General features: G+C 44.2%; 1 protein-coding gene across 2 annotated transcripts in view; it reads right to left on the bottom strand.

The window, feature by feature from the left end:
• The window catches only part of NT5E (5'-nucleotidase ecto), a 47,286-nt gene that overhangs the window by 15,804 nt on the left and 14,847 nt on the right, over positions 1 to 16,635 (bottom strand). For both annotated transcript variants that reach the window (XM_090036084.1, XM_090036078.1), the window contains 2 exons: positions 4,758 to 4,955; positions 4,134 to 4,288 (listed from right to left, as the gene is read on the bottom strand). In XM_090036084.1, the coding sequence (XP_089892210.1) occupies positions 4,134 to 4,288; positions 4,758 to 4,955 (353 nt within the window). The remainder of the gene's footprint in view (positions 1 to 4,133; positions 4,289 to 4,757; positions 4,956 to 16,635) is intronic.

Below are 16,635 nucleotides of genomic sequence, written 5' to 3'. Positions count from 1 at the left end.
GAATGTTGCAAGTAATAAAGTCTGAGGTGATGGGTGGGGTTGTTTTGTTTGTTTGTTTGTGTATTTTGTTTTTGAGAGGACTGTATTTTTCCCTTAAAGTGAACTGCAAGCAATTAAAAAACACTTAATAATACCACTATGCTCTTGGAATACAGAACAGTGCTGAAATTCTTCAAAAGATTTTTTATTTACAAAATCCAGTCAAATTAACAAAATGTTCTAGCTTTTATTGTTTTTCCTCTGACAAAAAAAAACCCCTCTTTCTTTTTCTTTTGCAGGGCTCCAGAAATCTGCGAACACCTGATAGTGAGGCATCACTGGAAACACAAAGCAAAACTGAACCTCTCCTGCAGGAGGACTGAAGGGAAGACTGTTTGGCAGCTACTGGGATATAAAGGCTCCCCCCACCCTTGCATTAAACATTCTTTCAATGTTTTTAATATATTTGAAGAATTAAGAAATGGGGAAGACCACACAAACACATCACTGTAAGAATCTTACATAGTAGTTAGGAACTTTAAGCTAATTATGGAACCGGGTTTGTGAGGTGAGAGAGTATTTTTGTACTGGACCTTCTTATGCTGTTGGGAAACACAAAAGACAAGCTTTCAGGCTTCAAGTAGCCTTCACCAGGTCCCTATAACGTGCATCACTGAGTTGGCTGCATCCAATACCAGTCATTCAAGGCTGTTAATTTATTGACATTTTTGAACTGTACCACTTACATTTAATATTTGGCATGGGCTTGGGAATCTGGGGAGGCAGAGAACTAAAAGGTTGTTGGAAAGCATCTATATTCTTGATTTATCTGACAGGAAATGATCAATCCACGTGCCTATTGATTGATGGGTCAAATCAGACCATGAATTAAGTCAAACTGGTTGCACAAGGGGGAAGAGTGCTTAATGGAGCACAGGATTTGACCCTCAAATTTGTCTCTAGTAAAATAATGCAATACACATTAAGAAAGAAACATAACAGAATGATGCAACTACTAGCTTTGTTTCAATAAAACTAGTACCAAGTTACCCTGAGAGCATTCTCTAACACACTATAAAATACAATGGGAAAATAGAAGTAAAAAGTAAAAACATTAAACACCGTATAACAGCAATACCTTTGGGCGTATTTCAAAATCTTACTCTAGTTCAAATCTTCTTGAATTTGAATACTGCTAAACAAATAGAAAGCTGGCCTTGGGGTTAATGTATAAAAGATACTGATGATGTAAGCAGGCTAAGCATAGTTCTTCAGCCAAGTTTCCAGGACAAAAACTCACTAATTGTTTTTCTCTTCATAGCATGGAATGCACACTTCAGATTTGCCTAATGCACATTCATGCCAGTAAATGTGCTATAAGACTTATGGAAAGTAAACACTCAAAGGACTTTTTAAACAAAATTGTTTAGCTTGTGTCAAAGTCACAGGGAGTTTGTGGGATCCATTCTGCTTTTATGTCCCAAGTACAAACAACAACTGAAGAATTTCTGAAGCTAATTGTTTTGTTTGCTTCACTATAAACAGTCCATCCTGAAATATGCATAGGCAGGGCACTCGCTAGACACATTCATTGACCATAATGGGAGGTAAGGGTGCTCGGTGCCCATTGAAATTAGTTTCCAAAGCGAGAGCTAATGCTATTCCTCCCACAGTCAAAAACAAACAGATTTTCTCAACAAATGCAGAACACAAGGGATACCCTGAATATAAATCTATGAAATCTATGATGTCACAAAATTCCATGAAGCTAACTATGGACCTAATGATGGCTGATCTTTTAAGTACCTAAATGCCCTCTCTGTAAAGCAGGATTTATGTGCATTCTAGGTCACTAAGTCTAAAATGTAAATGAGGAAAGCTCCATTCAGCCCAGCTCTGGAGCGTGGCAACATTCCTTACGATGCTGAATCTTAGGTTCCTGCACATGCAAAAACATGCCCTGATCAGAGAAGCTGGGCATGTAACTCCTGCCTAGCTTCCCAAACAACCTACACATGAGGCAGAGCAGAGCCTACATTCTGCCTAAGTCTTGAGAGCGGTCTGATTTGGCTGGCAGGCTCTGAGCACACCTAACATGCCAGCAGAGTTCAGTACAGCAGATACAGATGCTTTGGCTAAAAAGAAACACAGGATTTATCCTGGGACAAAGTCTTTTATTCTGGGATTCTACAGATGTACAACCCCATTGTCCCACTTTTTAAGGACCTATCAAGTACCAAGATAACACTCTTACCCTGGAAAATGGGGGTGGGGGGTTAATGCAAGTTACTTGCTATTCAAGCTGCATTTACAATGGGGTGGCAGGGGAGAGACTGTCAAAAACAGTCAGGACAACCAGTTCCAAGCTAAACCCCATCTGTTTTTAGCCTCTTGCTCAAGCACAGGGGTAGAGACTGTTATTTTGCATAATACTCTATGGGCTGGAGCACTCACCTAGGAAGTAAGAGACCTGGGCTCTAGACTTCTCTTGCTCTTTCATTCACACCCCGTCCACCTGCCTGGAACCCACCCAGAGCATGCTCTGATCCCCACCTCACCCAGACCTATAGCAAGGCCCAATCTCCATCCTGCCGGGACCTGTAGCACACCCCGATCCCCACCCTGACCCAGAACCTGCCAGCCACTTATACCACCACCTGCCCAGTGTAGCAGAAGCAGCCCCAGGTATGCCTGCATCAACTGTGGAAGCAGCTGGCAGGTTCCAGGTAGGGGTTGGGGCATCTGCCTAGGGCCACAGCTGATACCTTCACATCAGTACTGGGTGGAAGGACCCCCAGCCACCTACCCAACATGGCAGAAACAGCCCTACTCATCCAGGACCACACAGCAGCAAGAGCCAGAGCCACCAGCCACCCATGGGCCGGATCCCATGAGTTTGTGGCTGCCCACCCACAGGGCCAGATACAATCAGTTAGCAGGTTGGATCTGGCCTGCAGGCTGTATTATGCCCCACCTTGTTCTAGATTCTCCTTAGCCTGAATAGCCTAGGTAGCTGCCTCCTTCCCCCCACAGGCTCTGGTCACTGCTCCCAGGTTTATTTCTGTTTTGTACCTGATGACTGTTTAATCTCCAACAGACATATGAGTTCTGGGAGCAGGGATTACAACCTTGGACTCCCTCTCTGAGTTCATCCAGTAGGTTACAGAATCAGGTCACTTCTTGCCTACTATCTCTCTGACCCCATTATGCTTGCACTCCTGGATGCTTACTGACCCATGGTGGAGATTTCCTCCAGAAAATTTTGAAACTGGCAGTCTCCTGGGGGAGGTGGGATGAGATCTGACACTGAACCTCTCTCTGTAGGCTGAGGTGGGGTCAGAACCATCACCTATTTCCTGGGCAAGTGGTCTAACCACCTGGCTACTACACAAAAGAGCTGTGATGGCAATGGTGGCACATCATATCAATTAAGCACCCACCCTGAGAAGACAGCTCTGAATTCAGGAGCCAAAGGTAATGGAAGCCTTTAATGTGCAGTCACAAGTCAGATACTGAAACTCTGGAGAGGGGCAGGATTCAGACACTCCTCTGTGCTTAGTGTTTCCTGTTGTCTTGCTCTCAGCAGGTCTCCATTTTGTAACTAGACAGTGAAACATTCTTTAGAGGTGTCAAACTCTCCTCACTGACAGTAAAGGGAGGGAGTTCAACTAAACCTAACAGTGGGCACATCTATGTGCGCATTTTAATATGCAGTCAGCTGTTTTCCTGTGCATTAAAGCATCACGTAAAAAACAATGACAGTATGCTAATGCCCAGTAAAATAGTCTACTGAGCTTTAAGTGTCACTGAAAAACCATGAAAATGAGCTACTGCGCATTAGCTCTATCTAATGCGTATTAATTTAGTACCTCATGTTGGAGGTACTAAATTCAATGCGCATTAGAAAAGATGCATTAATGCACATGTAGCCCCAGTGTTTCTTTAATTCACTCACCTAGGCCTGATTTTGAGGTGTCTTGATACTTAAGTTGGAAATGCCTCAGTTGCCTCTCTGGATCTCACCTTTGGATTTTACAGTGAGGAAGAACAGCAAAGAACTCTGACACAGAGAATTATCTAAACGTCCTGAACCATCCCAAAGCTGTCCCATATTAATTTAGATATAACAATGATCTGTAGTGGTTGTTTCTTACCATAGCATCACATATCATATTTCCCATGTTGCATTCATGGAAACGGCATGCCTGACTTGTACCATTCAGGTACACATTAGTTTTTCCAATCTCCTTGGAAGCATATTCATCTAGTGGTATTCTCCACTTGTCAACTTCTGCTTTCAAATCTGGAGCTAAAATAGAAATCTAGTATGAGGATAAAATGTGTTTGCCATTAATCAGACTCCTGTGCGCCCGTGAAACAGCACAAAGTTGCTCATCAACAATCATAGAATACTAATCGTCTCTTGCATGAAGACCTATTGTAGTCTTTCTGAATTAAATAAAAGTGGATTCTAGTCGTTACAATATTTATTACAGTTTACTCAGTCATAAAACCTTGAAATGGGGAACAAGATATCAGGTGATTCCTTGCCAGTGGAGACTTACTCCCTATATCTGCATGTATGAGTGTTTTTGTCCAGTCTTGTCTTAACCTGCCAAACCATAGAACTTTCAACACTTTCCTCTGTAACAGGCCAAAGGAGACTGCAAGTTGAGAAGAATGTTACATTCTTTTCCAGTATATGCACTTCAACTTTAAAATAAAGAAAAAATGGCAGTGAGGTGACCCACAGAAAGCCAAATTTCTCTTTCACATACCTTCAGGAATACTGCTATCAAGCAAAATAGGGTTTCCAGATGCTTGGATTACGTTTCCTTTATCATCAAATGTAACATTTAAATAGCCAAGATATTTTCCAAAAGCATAAGCTTGTACAACTGGCACAAGTCTGTTATCATCGGATCGTACTATGAATGGATAGTTGCCAACTGGTACTTCACTGGAAGGTGGGGGCCCTGAAATGAAATTATACACATTATCTTCAGAAAACTACCAGGCTGGAACTTTAGCTGTGGTTTTTCTCCACAAAGTGATGAGTTAACTATCTGATACATATTAAATAACAAAATTGTAATAAATGCTAATTATATCAGTAAACCATTTACACTGCTTAAGTTTAGTTACATTGACTCATAAAAGGCTATTTTGTTCCCAGTATTAGAACAAATAGCCAGCAGTGTTTTTAAGCTGTAACAGCGCACACTTTTCCATGACATCATATTATAATAGGAACAAAGGAACTTTTGATTCTAATTCTTCCAATCCAAATATTTTAGTTGGGCGTATAAAGCACTTTCTGGTTGACATGTTTATTGTTATGCCAATTCATCATATAGCTCTGTCAAACTGAATAATGAAGATGTTAGTAAAAGATGCATAAGGTGGTTTTTTTTATATTTAAAAAGCCAGCTCTGCCTTTTCAAGACAATTTAATCAGAATATCTATAAACAGTTCTGTAAGCACATACAATTGCATTCTTCCTATATCTAGGGTAGACTAAATGCAGACAAAACAATGTCTAAGCGATACCCATAGTTACACAAAGGCTACTTCCTGCAGGCTTCCCTTCAAAAACAGTTGTACTTTTCAAACAGCAATGGACAAAACCTAATATTTCTCATCATTAGTGGCCTGAACATTCAAAACAAAGGCCAAGTAACCGGCAAAGTAAAGAGTGAACAGATTTAGGAATACAAATCAGCTACAGTAAGGGATAAGAATTTAAAGAAAAATAGATCTCAGCACTCCAATATCTTGGTAATGACACATTTTGCAGGAGGTATAGGTTAGCCCTCATAACAAAATCATAGAATCATAGGAAAGTAGGGCTGGTATGGACTTGAAGAGGTCATCTAGTCTAACCCTCTGCTTGAGGTAGGATCAGCCCTATCAAACAAACAATCTCAGGAAAATCTTTGTCTAACCACCGCTAAAATTACACAGTCAACCCTGTCACAACCACAAAACACTCCAACCTGCCACAAGGAAAGCAGAGGCACAATAGTGGCCAATGTCCTGCTGTTGCAAAGGTTATTAAATACTGATGCATCGTGCCCCTGTGATAATACTGTGTTTGAGTTCCCTCACTGACTCTAGCCAATAAGCAAAGAGAAGAGTTAACAGCTCTCAGATTTGAAGAATCTGTAGCATTGCTCTCAAGGGTACCTCATTTTAAAGGTCATCAAGAGGCTTCAGGAGGCTCAAGAGCTGCTGTTGTGTGAGACTGCAGAAGAGAAATGGGGAAGTGGGATCACAGGGCTGGGTTGCAAGGCAGTGACAGCTTTGTGAGGGGGGGTTGGGTCAAGGGATGGAAGGTGGCTGGGAGCTGGAGCTGGAGCTGGAGCCCCATGCACTGGGTGAGGCAGGAGCTGCCAGACTGAAGCTGGTCACCCAGAGTGGTGTGGTGCGGCATGGCAGGGCAAGACCAGGAGCAGGAGTCAAGGGTAGCAGAGCAGCACCTGGCTGCAGCTGCACCAGGAACAGCCATGCTGGAAGCTGCATATGCTGGTTAGGGCTGGGCTGCTGGCACTAGTGGGAGCCTGGCATGGGCTGCCCAAGTGCAAGCAGGCAGGGTTTGGCCTCGTGCGGTACGCTGCAGGACATCCATGGGCCAGATCCAGTCACCTGGCTGGTCAGATCCAGCCTGTGGATCATATTTTGCCTACCACTGGATTACTGGTTGCAACTGTGCAAGGAAAATCAATCTGCATTTGACACTGGAAACATCAGTGGCATGTATGATGGAATCAAGAAAGCAATAGGTCCAACTGTAAAGAAGTCAGTTTCATTAAAGACAGCATCAAGGGAAGTCATAACAGATGGAAAGCAACAGATGGAAAGATGGGTAGAACATTATCTTGAACTCTGTTCAAGGGAAAGTGGTGTCACTGACACAGGCTTTAATATCACTGACAGTTTGTTTGTCCTAGAAAAGATTAATAATATTTCAACTACTGAGGACCTACAAAAAGGCCATACACAATCTGGCCGTTGGCAAGGCGCCAGGAAGACAGAATTCCTGCAGACATGACCAAGTGCAGGAAACCTGTGCTTCTTCCCCACCTATATGAGCTTCTTACTCACTGCTGGACAGTAGGGTCAGTTCCACAAGATGTGTGAGATGCCAATATAGTCACTATGTACAAAAATAAAGATGACGGCAGTGACTTAACAACTATCACAGTATTTCACTACTAAACACTGTTGGAAAGATCATTGCTCAGGTGGTGCTCAGAAGACTTCAAATCCTTGCTCTCCACGTTTGTCCTGAGTCACAGCCACAGTATGGCTTCAGAGCTAATAGGTCCACCATAGATATTATCTTCTCACTCCAACAATTCTAAAGAAAATGTAGGGAACAAAGGCGGCCTCTCAATATCACTTTCATTGACTTGAGTAAGGCCTTCAACCTTGTCAGCAGAAAAGGCCTCTTTAAATTATTGGAAAAGAATGACTGTCCACCAAAATTCCTAAGCATAATCCGCTCTTTCCATAATGGAATGCAGGGAAGTCAGCTATAACACATCAACATTTTTGAGAGATGAAGTGGAATCAAACAAGATTGTGTCCTTGCCTCAACTCTGTTCAGGAATTTTTTCTCTTCTGGATGTACATTTTTGGGACTGCCAGTGAAGGAATTTATCTACATAAACATTCAAATGGAAAATTATTTAACCTCACACACCTTAAAGCAAAGACCAAAGTGCAGAACATTTTGATTTGTGAACTGCTGTTAACTGATGACAATACACTGATAGCCCACACAGAGTGAGTCCTTCAGAGCCTCATTAGTCACTTTGCTCATATTTCCCAAGAGTTTAGCCTTACAGTGAACATCAAGAAAACCAATGTTATGAGCCAAAACACTAATTCACCACCAGTGATTACTACAGGTGAAAATGTATTCATAGATTCATAGATTGTTAGGGGCTGGAAGGGACCTCACAAGATCATCAGGTCCAGCCCCCCTGCTCTAGGCAGGAAAGACAACTGGGGGTCAAGTGACCCTAGCAAGGTGACTGTCCAGTCTCCTCTTAAAGATTTCCAGGGTAGGCAACTGGCACCACCTCTGGAGGCAGTTTGTTCCACAATCTAAACACCCTGACTGTGAAGCAGTATTTTTTAGAATTGAGCCTGAAGCAGTCTTCTAGGAATTTGTATCCATTACTCCTGGTCTTCTCCATGGGTGCCCTGGTGAAGAGTTGTTCACCAAGCTCTTAATGTACTCCCCTGATGTAGTGGTAAGCTGCTTCCAAGTTCCCTCTCAGCCTTCTCTTCTTTAGGCTGAAGAGGCCCAAGTCCCCCAGCCTCTCCTCATATGGCTTACCCTACAAGTCTCTGATCATATGAGTGGCTCTTCTCTGGACCCTCTCAAGTTTTTCCACATCCTTGCTGAAATGCGGTACCCAGAACTGGATGCAGTACTCCAGCTGCGTTCTCAATAGTCCCAAGCACAGTGGAAGAAACACTTCCTTGGTTTTACATGAGATGCATTGGTTGATGCATGCCAGACTGGTGTTTGTCCTGCTGGCTACAGCATTGTACTGATGGCTCATGTTCATGTGATGGTCAGCTATCACCCCTAGGTCCCTTTCAGTCATGGTGCAAGTCAAATTGTCGCCACTGAGCGTGTAGGTATTTTGGGGATTATTTGCCCCCACATGGAGCACTTAACACGTCACAGTGTTGAACCTCATCTGGTTCCAATTCACCCACCTCTCCAGTCTGTCCAGGTCCACGTGTATCTGCAGCCTATCTGCAGGTGTGATCACGTTCCCCCATAACTTGGTGTTGTCTGCGAACTTGGCCAGTGATCTCTTCATCCCCACATCCAAATCATTGATAAAGACGTTGAAAAGCACGAGACCAAGCACGGACCCTTGAGGGACACCACTGGCCACTTCTTGCCAGGATGAACTCATGAGAACTCTCTGTGTCCTACCTCACAGCCAGTTTCCCACTCACTGAACTGTCAAGCAATTAAGCCCACAATCTCCAATTTTCCCATGAGGATATCGTGGGATACTAGATCAAAGGACTTTCAGAAGTCTAAGTATATAATATTGACCTCCTCTCCCATGTCCATGTGGTGAGATACCTGGTTGTAGGAGATGAGATTGGTAAGACAGGACCTACCCGCAACAAAGCCATGCCAGCCGTTGTTCAGAATCCTAGCCTCTACAAGTGAGTCGCACACAGACTCCTTAATGAGTTTTTCCAGGATTTTCCCTGGGATAGAAGTTAGGCTGACTGGCCTATAGTTGCCCAGGTCCTCTCTGCTCCCCTTCTTGAAGATGGGCACAATGCTGGCCCTCTTCCAATCCTCAGGAATCTCCCAAGCACCAAGAGTTTTTAAAAAGATTCACCAGGGGTCCCGCAATGACCTCAGCCAGCTCCTTCAGCACTCTGGGGTAAAGTCCATCTGGTCCTATCAGACATTGCTAGCAAATTTATGTACCTTGCCTCCACTGTTACCAACAACCTGTCACTTGAGGTTGAACTGATGCCCATATTGACAAAGCTTCCATTATCATGAGCATGCTGAACAAACAAATGTGGAACAGCAGCAAACTGATGGTTAAGGCCAAGGTCAAAGTATCTGCTTGTGTCATCAACACCCTTTTACATGGCAGTGAATCCTAGACCACACACTCTACTAAAGTAAAGTGCCTCAACAGCTTCCACTTCTGCTGCCTTCACCGCATTCTAGAAGCTTCCTGGCAGGACAAAGTTGCCCACGCTGAGGTCTTGGGACGTGCCAATGTGCCGAGCACCCATTCTCTTCTCAGTCTCTGTGGACTTTGATGGCTTGGTCCCCTGAAGAGAATGGATGAAGACTGTATACCCAAGGATCTCTTGTATGGAGAACCCCTTACAGAAAGAAGATTAAGCATGTGTCCTTGTCTTCATTTCAAAGATGCTTGGCAAGGGAGATATGAAGGGAATGAACACTGAGTCAAACAACTGGGAGAAGACTGATGAGGATCGATTAAGCATGGAATAAAGGCTTTTGAGGAAACAAGAGTCCAACATGCAGAGGAAAGAAGAAAAAACTCAGGGAAAAAACCCCGTACCACATTCAGGATTGTTCAATACTAACTTCATATGTGATAAGTGCAGAAAAGACTGTCACTCAAGAATTGGGCTCTACAGCCACACTCGCAGATGTTCAGCAAACTGATGCCTCAGTAGGAGCAAATCTAATTCTGTGAGACACAGAAATGCCTACTACTTATTTCAGCCCTGAAGTAGTACTCTGTGTTTTACATGGGGTAGCTTCACTTTTCTGATGGCAGATTCATGAAATTGAGCTTATTTGCTAGCACTCTATTTTCCTTCTTGCGCGCAGTGCAGAGGGTTGGGAGAGCACCCACCTGCTCCTACAGCCCGTGGGAAATTGGTTAGAAATTGGTTAAGCCTGATTCTTAAGGACTGCCTCCCTTCTGAAATGGACATTGAATCCTAAATGGATAGAGAGCTTTTCAATCTGAGATGTTTTTGGTCAAAATCCAAAATATTTAAAACAAGCAACCATCCTTGACCTTCAATACGCTAAAGACTGCACCTTCATTGCGCACACTCAGGAAAATCTCCAGATGGTACTGGATTTCTTCACAGAAGCCTACCAAACTTTGGGCCTCTCTCAACATCGAGAAGACCACTGGCGATGCATAGGGGGTGCATGTGCACCCCCTGAAAGCGCCAGCCGTGAAACCAGAAGTGCACTTCTGGTTTCGCTGCTGGCTTGGTGATTGGCCACTGGGGGACACCCCCGTTGGCAATCTGGTGCTCCCCCAGACTTGGAAGGCACCAGTCGCCCATGAAGACTAACATGCTTGCCTGACAAGCATGCACGGCAAGCCATACAAGGAAAGGCTGAGGGACCTGGGACTCTTCAGCCTAGAAAAAAGACGGCTGAGAGGGAACTTGGTAGCAGCATACTGCTATATCAGGGGAATACATCAGGAGCTCGGTGAACAACTGTTCACCAGGGCACCCTTGGGCAAAACCAGGAGTAATGGCCACAAACTCCCAGAAGACAGTTTCAGGCTTGACACTAGGAGAAATTTCTTCAAAGTTAGGGTGTCCAGACTGTGCAATAGGCTCTTTCTAGAGGTGGTGCAATCACCTATCCTAGAAATCTTCAAAAGGAGACTGGATGGTCAACTTGCTGGGGTCACCTGACCCCAGTTGTCTTTCCCGCCTAGTGCAGGGGGCTGCACCCAATGTCTTGTGAGGTCTGTTCCAGCTCTTACAATCTATGAATATAAGCTCCAGGCCATGAATGTAAACCTACTCTTCAAATTACCATTGATGAAATACCCTGGAGGTAGCTGAGCACTTCCCTTACCTCGGTAGCTACTTCTCTCAGACAGCAAACATTGATGAGGGGATCCAGCACAGGATCCACTGAGTAAGCATTTCCTTCAGGAAATTTTTCTGGTGTGTTTTTATTGATCACAATCTCCAGAAAGACACTAAGACTTGGCTCTACTATGAAGCCATCATCCTCACTCTCCCCTCTGGATGTGAAACATGGGTGAACTACCATTGTCATCTCAAGATCCTGGAAAGGTACCACTAATAATGCCTCTGGAAAATCTTCTGAACCAAATGGAAAGATCGCTGCACGTCCTTGCTTCCTTTCCTTTTTGGGGTCCTTGTGACAAGGTATTTAACAGAATTCACAGATTCTTTCGAATCTGACAGGCCGTGCCATGAGTATTTCTGCTATGGCCTTGAACTTGCAATCTCTGTGCTGTCAACCATGTGCCTTAGCAGCCGCATAATCCTAGCCCCCTACCATCCTTGCTGAACCAATGTTACCACTGATTTCACTGGACCAGATATTGTGTGTATATGCCCAACTCTCAGCTCCTGAAACAAGTGCTCTACTCCCAGCTTAGCTGCAGCCTGAGATCTCATCACTATGGCCAGAGAAAACAGAACAAGGGCACACTGAAGTCACACCTCAAGAAAACCAATGCTCACATCAAGAGCTGGAAGGACCTGACTGCTAACCGACTACAATGCACCGCAACCTCAATCAAGCAGCAGCCTGCTTTGAGGTCAAGCGTCTTGTCCTCAAAACAGCGAAGAGACAGCAGAGGAAGGAAAAAGAGAGAAATCTTAGCTTAGAGCCTACTGTCCCCTGTGGAAAGATCTGGAGGTGGATCTGTCACTCAAGGATTGTACTCTTAAGTCAACTCAAGACCCATCAGTGAGCCACAGTAGAGATCATCTGTGAATCCAGAAATTCCCAATAACAAGTTGGACGGTCCTGGACCAGATGACCCCCTGAAGTTTCTCCTAGCTTTACTTTTATAAGATTCTAACCGCCTTTCACAGTTTCAGCTCTATGGTTATTCTATCATACATAAATTATCATGTTTAGATAACTGATGTTTTGACTTCTCTAGTGATTTTTTTCTGGCACTGCAAAGCCAAAAGCATAAAATTAAAAAGGTAAATCCTCCAAGGCAAGCTGTTATGTTACCAAATTATTCCTCTGACATTATTGCCATTGGAACTGACACTTTTGATCATACATCAAAGGAAGCTGAGGCTTACCATAGCTTCAGTACACTTCTCAGTGTCAGGGTGAGATTCTGTTTCATTGCAAACACATAACTGTGGATAATTTAAGAAGCAGTAATACTTTTCAATTTTTATTAACTCATTTGAATCTAAAACAGCTTATTCCACTCTTTCTTGTGAAACACAGTACCTACTCAAAAAAATTTCTGCTTGAGACAGCTTCCAAAAATCGAAACATTACTACCAAACACTTTTCAATCCCATATTCCAGCTGCCGCATAATTTGTGAATGCCCTGGAATCACTGCAACTTTGTTTAGCTGCCTTGTATGTAGCTAATTTGTGACAGCTGTGAATATTTCTTTGTGAATGCTGGCATACACATCCCTTCCTGAGTCAAAAATGTACTGGAAAAGTTTCCAGTTGAATTAGTAATGCCTCTAGAAGACTCAACAAATATGCACTGGTAGACAGTCAATCAGAAAGTGCAATTCTGGAATCGCACATGGACTGCTGATTCTGTCAAAACGCACATTTTTGTCTAATGGCTGGATACACCTTGTGTCTATTTGGCGTACATATCTTTCAGAGGTATTTCTAAGACAGTGATTTTCAGTCTTTGGATCGTGCATCCTACCTCTTTCCCCCTACACTGCCCCATGGTCCACCTCCCATGACACACCATGTAAACTACCTGTTATGTCACAGCTCATCTCTCAAGTCCCACAGCCCCATATCCCTCCAGCTCCCAATCCTTCCACTCATTTCCAGCACCCTGTAGAGCTTACCTGTTCCCTAACACCATAACCAAACTGCACGATCCCATGTACAGCCCCACAGCCTTACCACAGGCAGGCTGCTGAGGCACATGACCTAATCCTAAACAAAGTGCACAACTATGTTTGTGGAGCCCATGGGCTGATTAGCTCTGCCTCTCAGCAGAACTAAGGAGCCTCCCAGCTCCAGTTTGTTAGGTAATATGTAGGGACCTACTTAAGTCACGGTTTCACAATTTCATGGAAAAACAGGGGTTTACTATGATCACTGCAAAAAAGTCATTTCCTGTGATTTTGCAGGAGAGCTCCTGAAAAAAAATAAAAGATTACTGGAATACAAAGGAAGTATGGCAATCCTTGCAGCCATAGAGCATGCGGTTTGAGAGCAAGCTACTGAGAGGCTGAGCTAGTGATGTAGACTCAATAAAAGCACCAATCAGGTACACAAAAAGGTTTCAGAGCCATCTTTTAAGAAGCAAGATATAATGCTGCAGCAATACTGCAGTCTGAAGATTATGATTGGCAAAGGGTGGGGCCACCAGGGCCTCTTGGCCAATCAACAGCAAGGTGGGACTTGCTGCAAAAAAGACTGCAAAATCAGCTCTGCATGCTGCAAGCAGCCTGTGAAAACCATTTGTCTGGCTGCGATTTAGGTAGATCCCTAGTGATATGTCTACTGGAGATGAAGGGCTCAGGAACCGGGTATGGGGCCCAACTCTGAAGCAGCCTCCTAGGCAATCTATCTTATAAGAGGACTTGCATGAGTGTAGTATAGGTAGGGTATGCTCAATGCCATCGTCCTGATGCCTTTCACTGACAAAGTGCCCACAAGCACTTAGTCTAACACAGTGGACTATTCTTCATAGTTTTAAAGACAAGCCACTCTTTCACATTTATTCTGGTGCACTATTTCTATTAAATGTAAAAGGTAAAGTGTGTGTGTGTGTGTGTGTGTGTGTGTGTGTGTGCACTATTTCTATTAAATGTAAAAGGTAAAGTGTGTGTGAGAGAGAGAAAGAGAGAGAGAGAGAGAGGAGAGAGAGAGAGAAAGCAGGGCCAGAGAGCACTTGTGGAAACTTCTTAACATCACTGATGATGGTTCAACATCTGTGGTGAAAAACAGCAAGCCAATGGCTATATTATAACTTGTGGAAACTTCTTAACGTCACTGATGATGGTTCAACATTTGTGGTGAAAAACAGCAAGCCAGAAGACAACCACTTCCTTAAAAGCCAGTTTTGCAAATAAGGGAGCAGACATAATATCCCAAAGTCTAGGTGACTAAATTAAGAAGCACTACGGTGTGGAAACCCAGCTATGGACAGAGCTGGTCACAAGACCAACGTTTAGTCCAGGGAGGTCAGGACCGAACAAAATCCCTGTGAGGAATGATCTCGAAATTCCTATATGAACTGAACTATGAAGTCAGGAAAAGAAGATGGTAGCGTAGAATAAAAAGGAATATCTCTATTTTTATCTGACTAAAGAAATTTGGCATAACAAGCTGCTTGTGATCTACTAGGTAAAATCCATCTTTCATTTTTATGGAAACTTACCACATTGGTTGCAATATTTGTAGGTAAAACTTCTCTTTAAGCCAGCAAAATTAAAATATTCCCTATTACACAAATTTCATCTCTAGCATAATTAATAATACAAATGCATCAATACCTAATATTCCAGACATTTTCCCCTGAAGGAGGAGAAATAAGACTGGAAAAGGTTTATGTCATCTCCCCCAGATTTTTCTGGAAGGCAAGTGATCATATTACACCCTAGCAAGAAGAAAAATAACCCTCATGGTTATTCATGAATAAATGCTAATTTTACATGAAAATGTATTGTTCATTGATACTATGACAGGGTTCCTATTCCTTGAAGGAATCTGTCGTTTGGTGAGGAAGAGGGGTTTCATATCAACATAACTCCATTATTTGCTCTTCTGGTTTGCCTTAGTACGCAGGTGGGCAAAATATAGCCCTCAGGCTGGATCCAGCCCATCAAGGAATTTTATCTGCCAGACCAAGCAACACCCACAAGTACAGCCCAGCCTAGACTGACGAGCAAAACGCATACACAGGTAAGCGACAGGGGCCAGGGCAATGCTGTGATTAGGGGGCCAGTGCGCACATCCACAGGCAGCCTCAAATGCCTCTACACAAATGTTTGTAGTATGGGAAACAAGCAGGAGGAACTCACCCTTCTACTAGCTGACACCAACCCGGACATAGTGGGGCTCACTGAAACGTGGTGGGACCCAACGCATGACTGGGCGGTGAATGTCAAGGGCTATAGGCTGTACAGGAGGGACAGGATAGCAAGGAAAGGTGGGGGCGTGGTACTCTACATTAAGGAGGAATACACATCCTCATCAATTAACAAAGAATCAGAGGAAGGGCACTCTGAAGTGCTTTGGGTTAGAATACAAGGCAGGCAAGGGGAAAGATACTTAACAGTGGGGGTCTACTACAGACCACCCAACCAAGGGGAAGAGCTCAACCAGGAATTCTTACGTTAGCTCACAGAGGTAGTGAAGTCTAAGGATGTGGTAGTCATGGGGGACCTGAACTTCCCAGATACCTGCTGGGAAGAGCAGTCAGCCAGAACTGACTGCTTATGTAGGTTCCTAGCCCAAATGCAGGACCTCCATCTAACCCAGGAGATGCACAGCCCCACCAGGGGAGACTCCTTGTTGGACCTGGTGTTGGCCACAAGTGATGACCTGGTGAGGGGGCTGCGGGTGCTCGACCACCTGGGCGACAGTGATCATCGTCTGCTGGAATTCACCATCCAGCGCAAGGTGGCAAAGGCCTGCAGCAAGGCAGCAGCCCTAGATTTCAGGAGGGCAACATTCAATGAGCTAAGGAGTGACCAGGAATAACGGTCACAAGCTGGCGGAGGGTAAGTTTAGATTAGATATTAGGAGGCGCTACTTCACAGCCAGGGCGGCTAGGGCCTGGAACCGGCTTCCAGGGGAAGTGGTGCAGGCTCCTAGCCTGGGGATTTTTAAAAGGAAGTTAGATAAGCACCTTGCCGGGGTCATCTGACCCCAGTGCTCTTTCCTGCCAAGGCAGGGGGTCGGACTAGATGACCTACCTAGGTCCCTTCCGACTCTAGCTACTATGATACTATGAGAATAGTCAGGGAAGCACTGAGGTCCCAGAGGGGAGAGGAGCCAGGTGTCCAAGGAGAGTGGTCGCTCCTTAAGGAGACAATCCTCCAAGCCCAAAGGGAGGTAATCCCAACACAGATCAAAGGGAGCAGGAGGGCACACAAGCCCCCATGGCTCACCAAAAGCATCTAGGAATGTCTCCTAGCTAAA

The sequence above is a fragment of the Crocodylus siamensis genome, chromosome 1 (genome assembly GCF_052110815.1).
Source record: "Crocodylus siamensis isolate JL-2025a chromosome 1, ASM5211081v1, whole genome shotgun sequence".
In the NCBI taxonomy this organism is placed as follows: Eukaryota; Metazoa; Chordata; order Crocodylia; family Crocodylidae; genus Crocodylus; species Crocodylus siamensis.
This window is presented reverse-complemented; position numbering and strand designations above follow the sequence as displayed.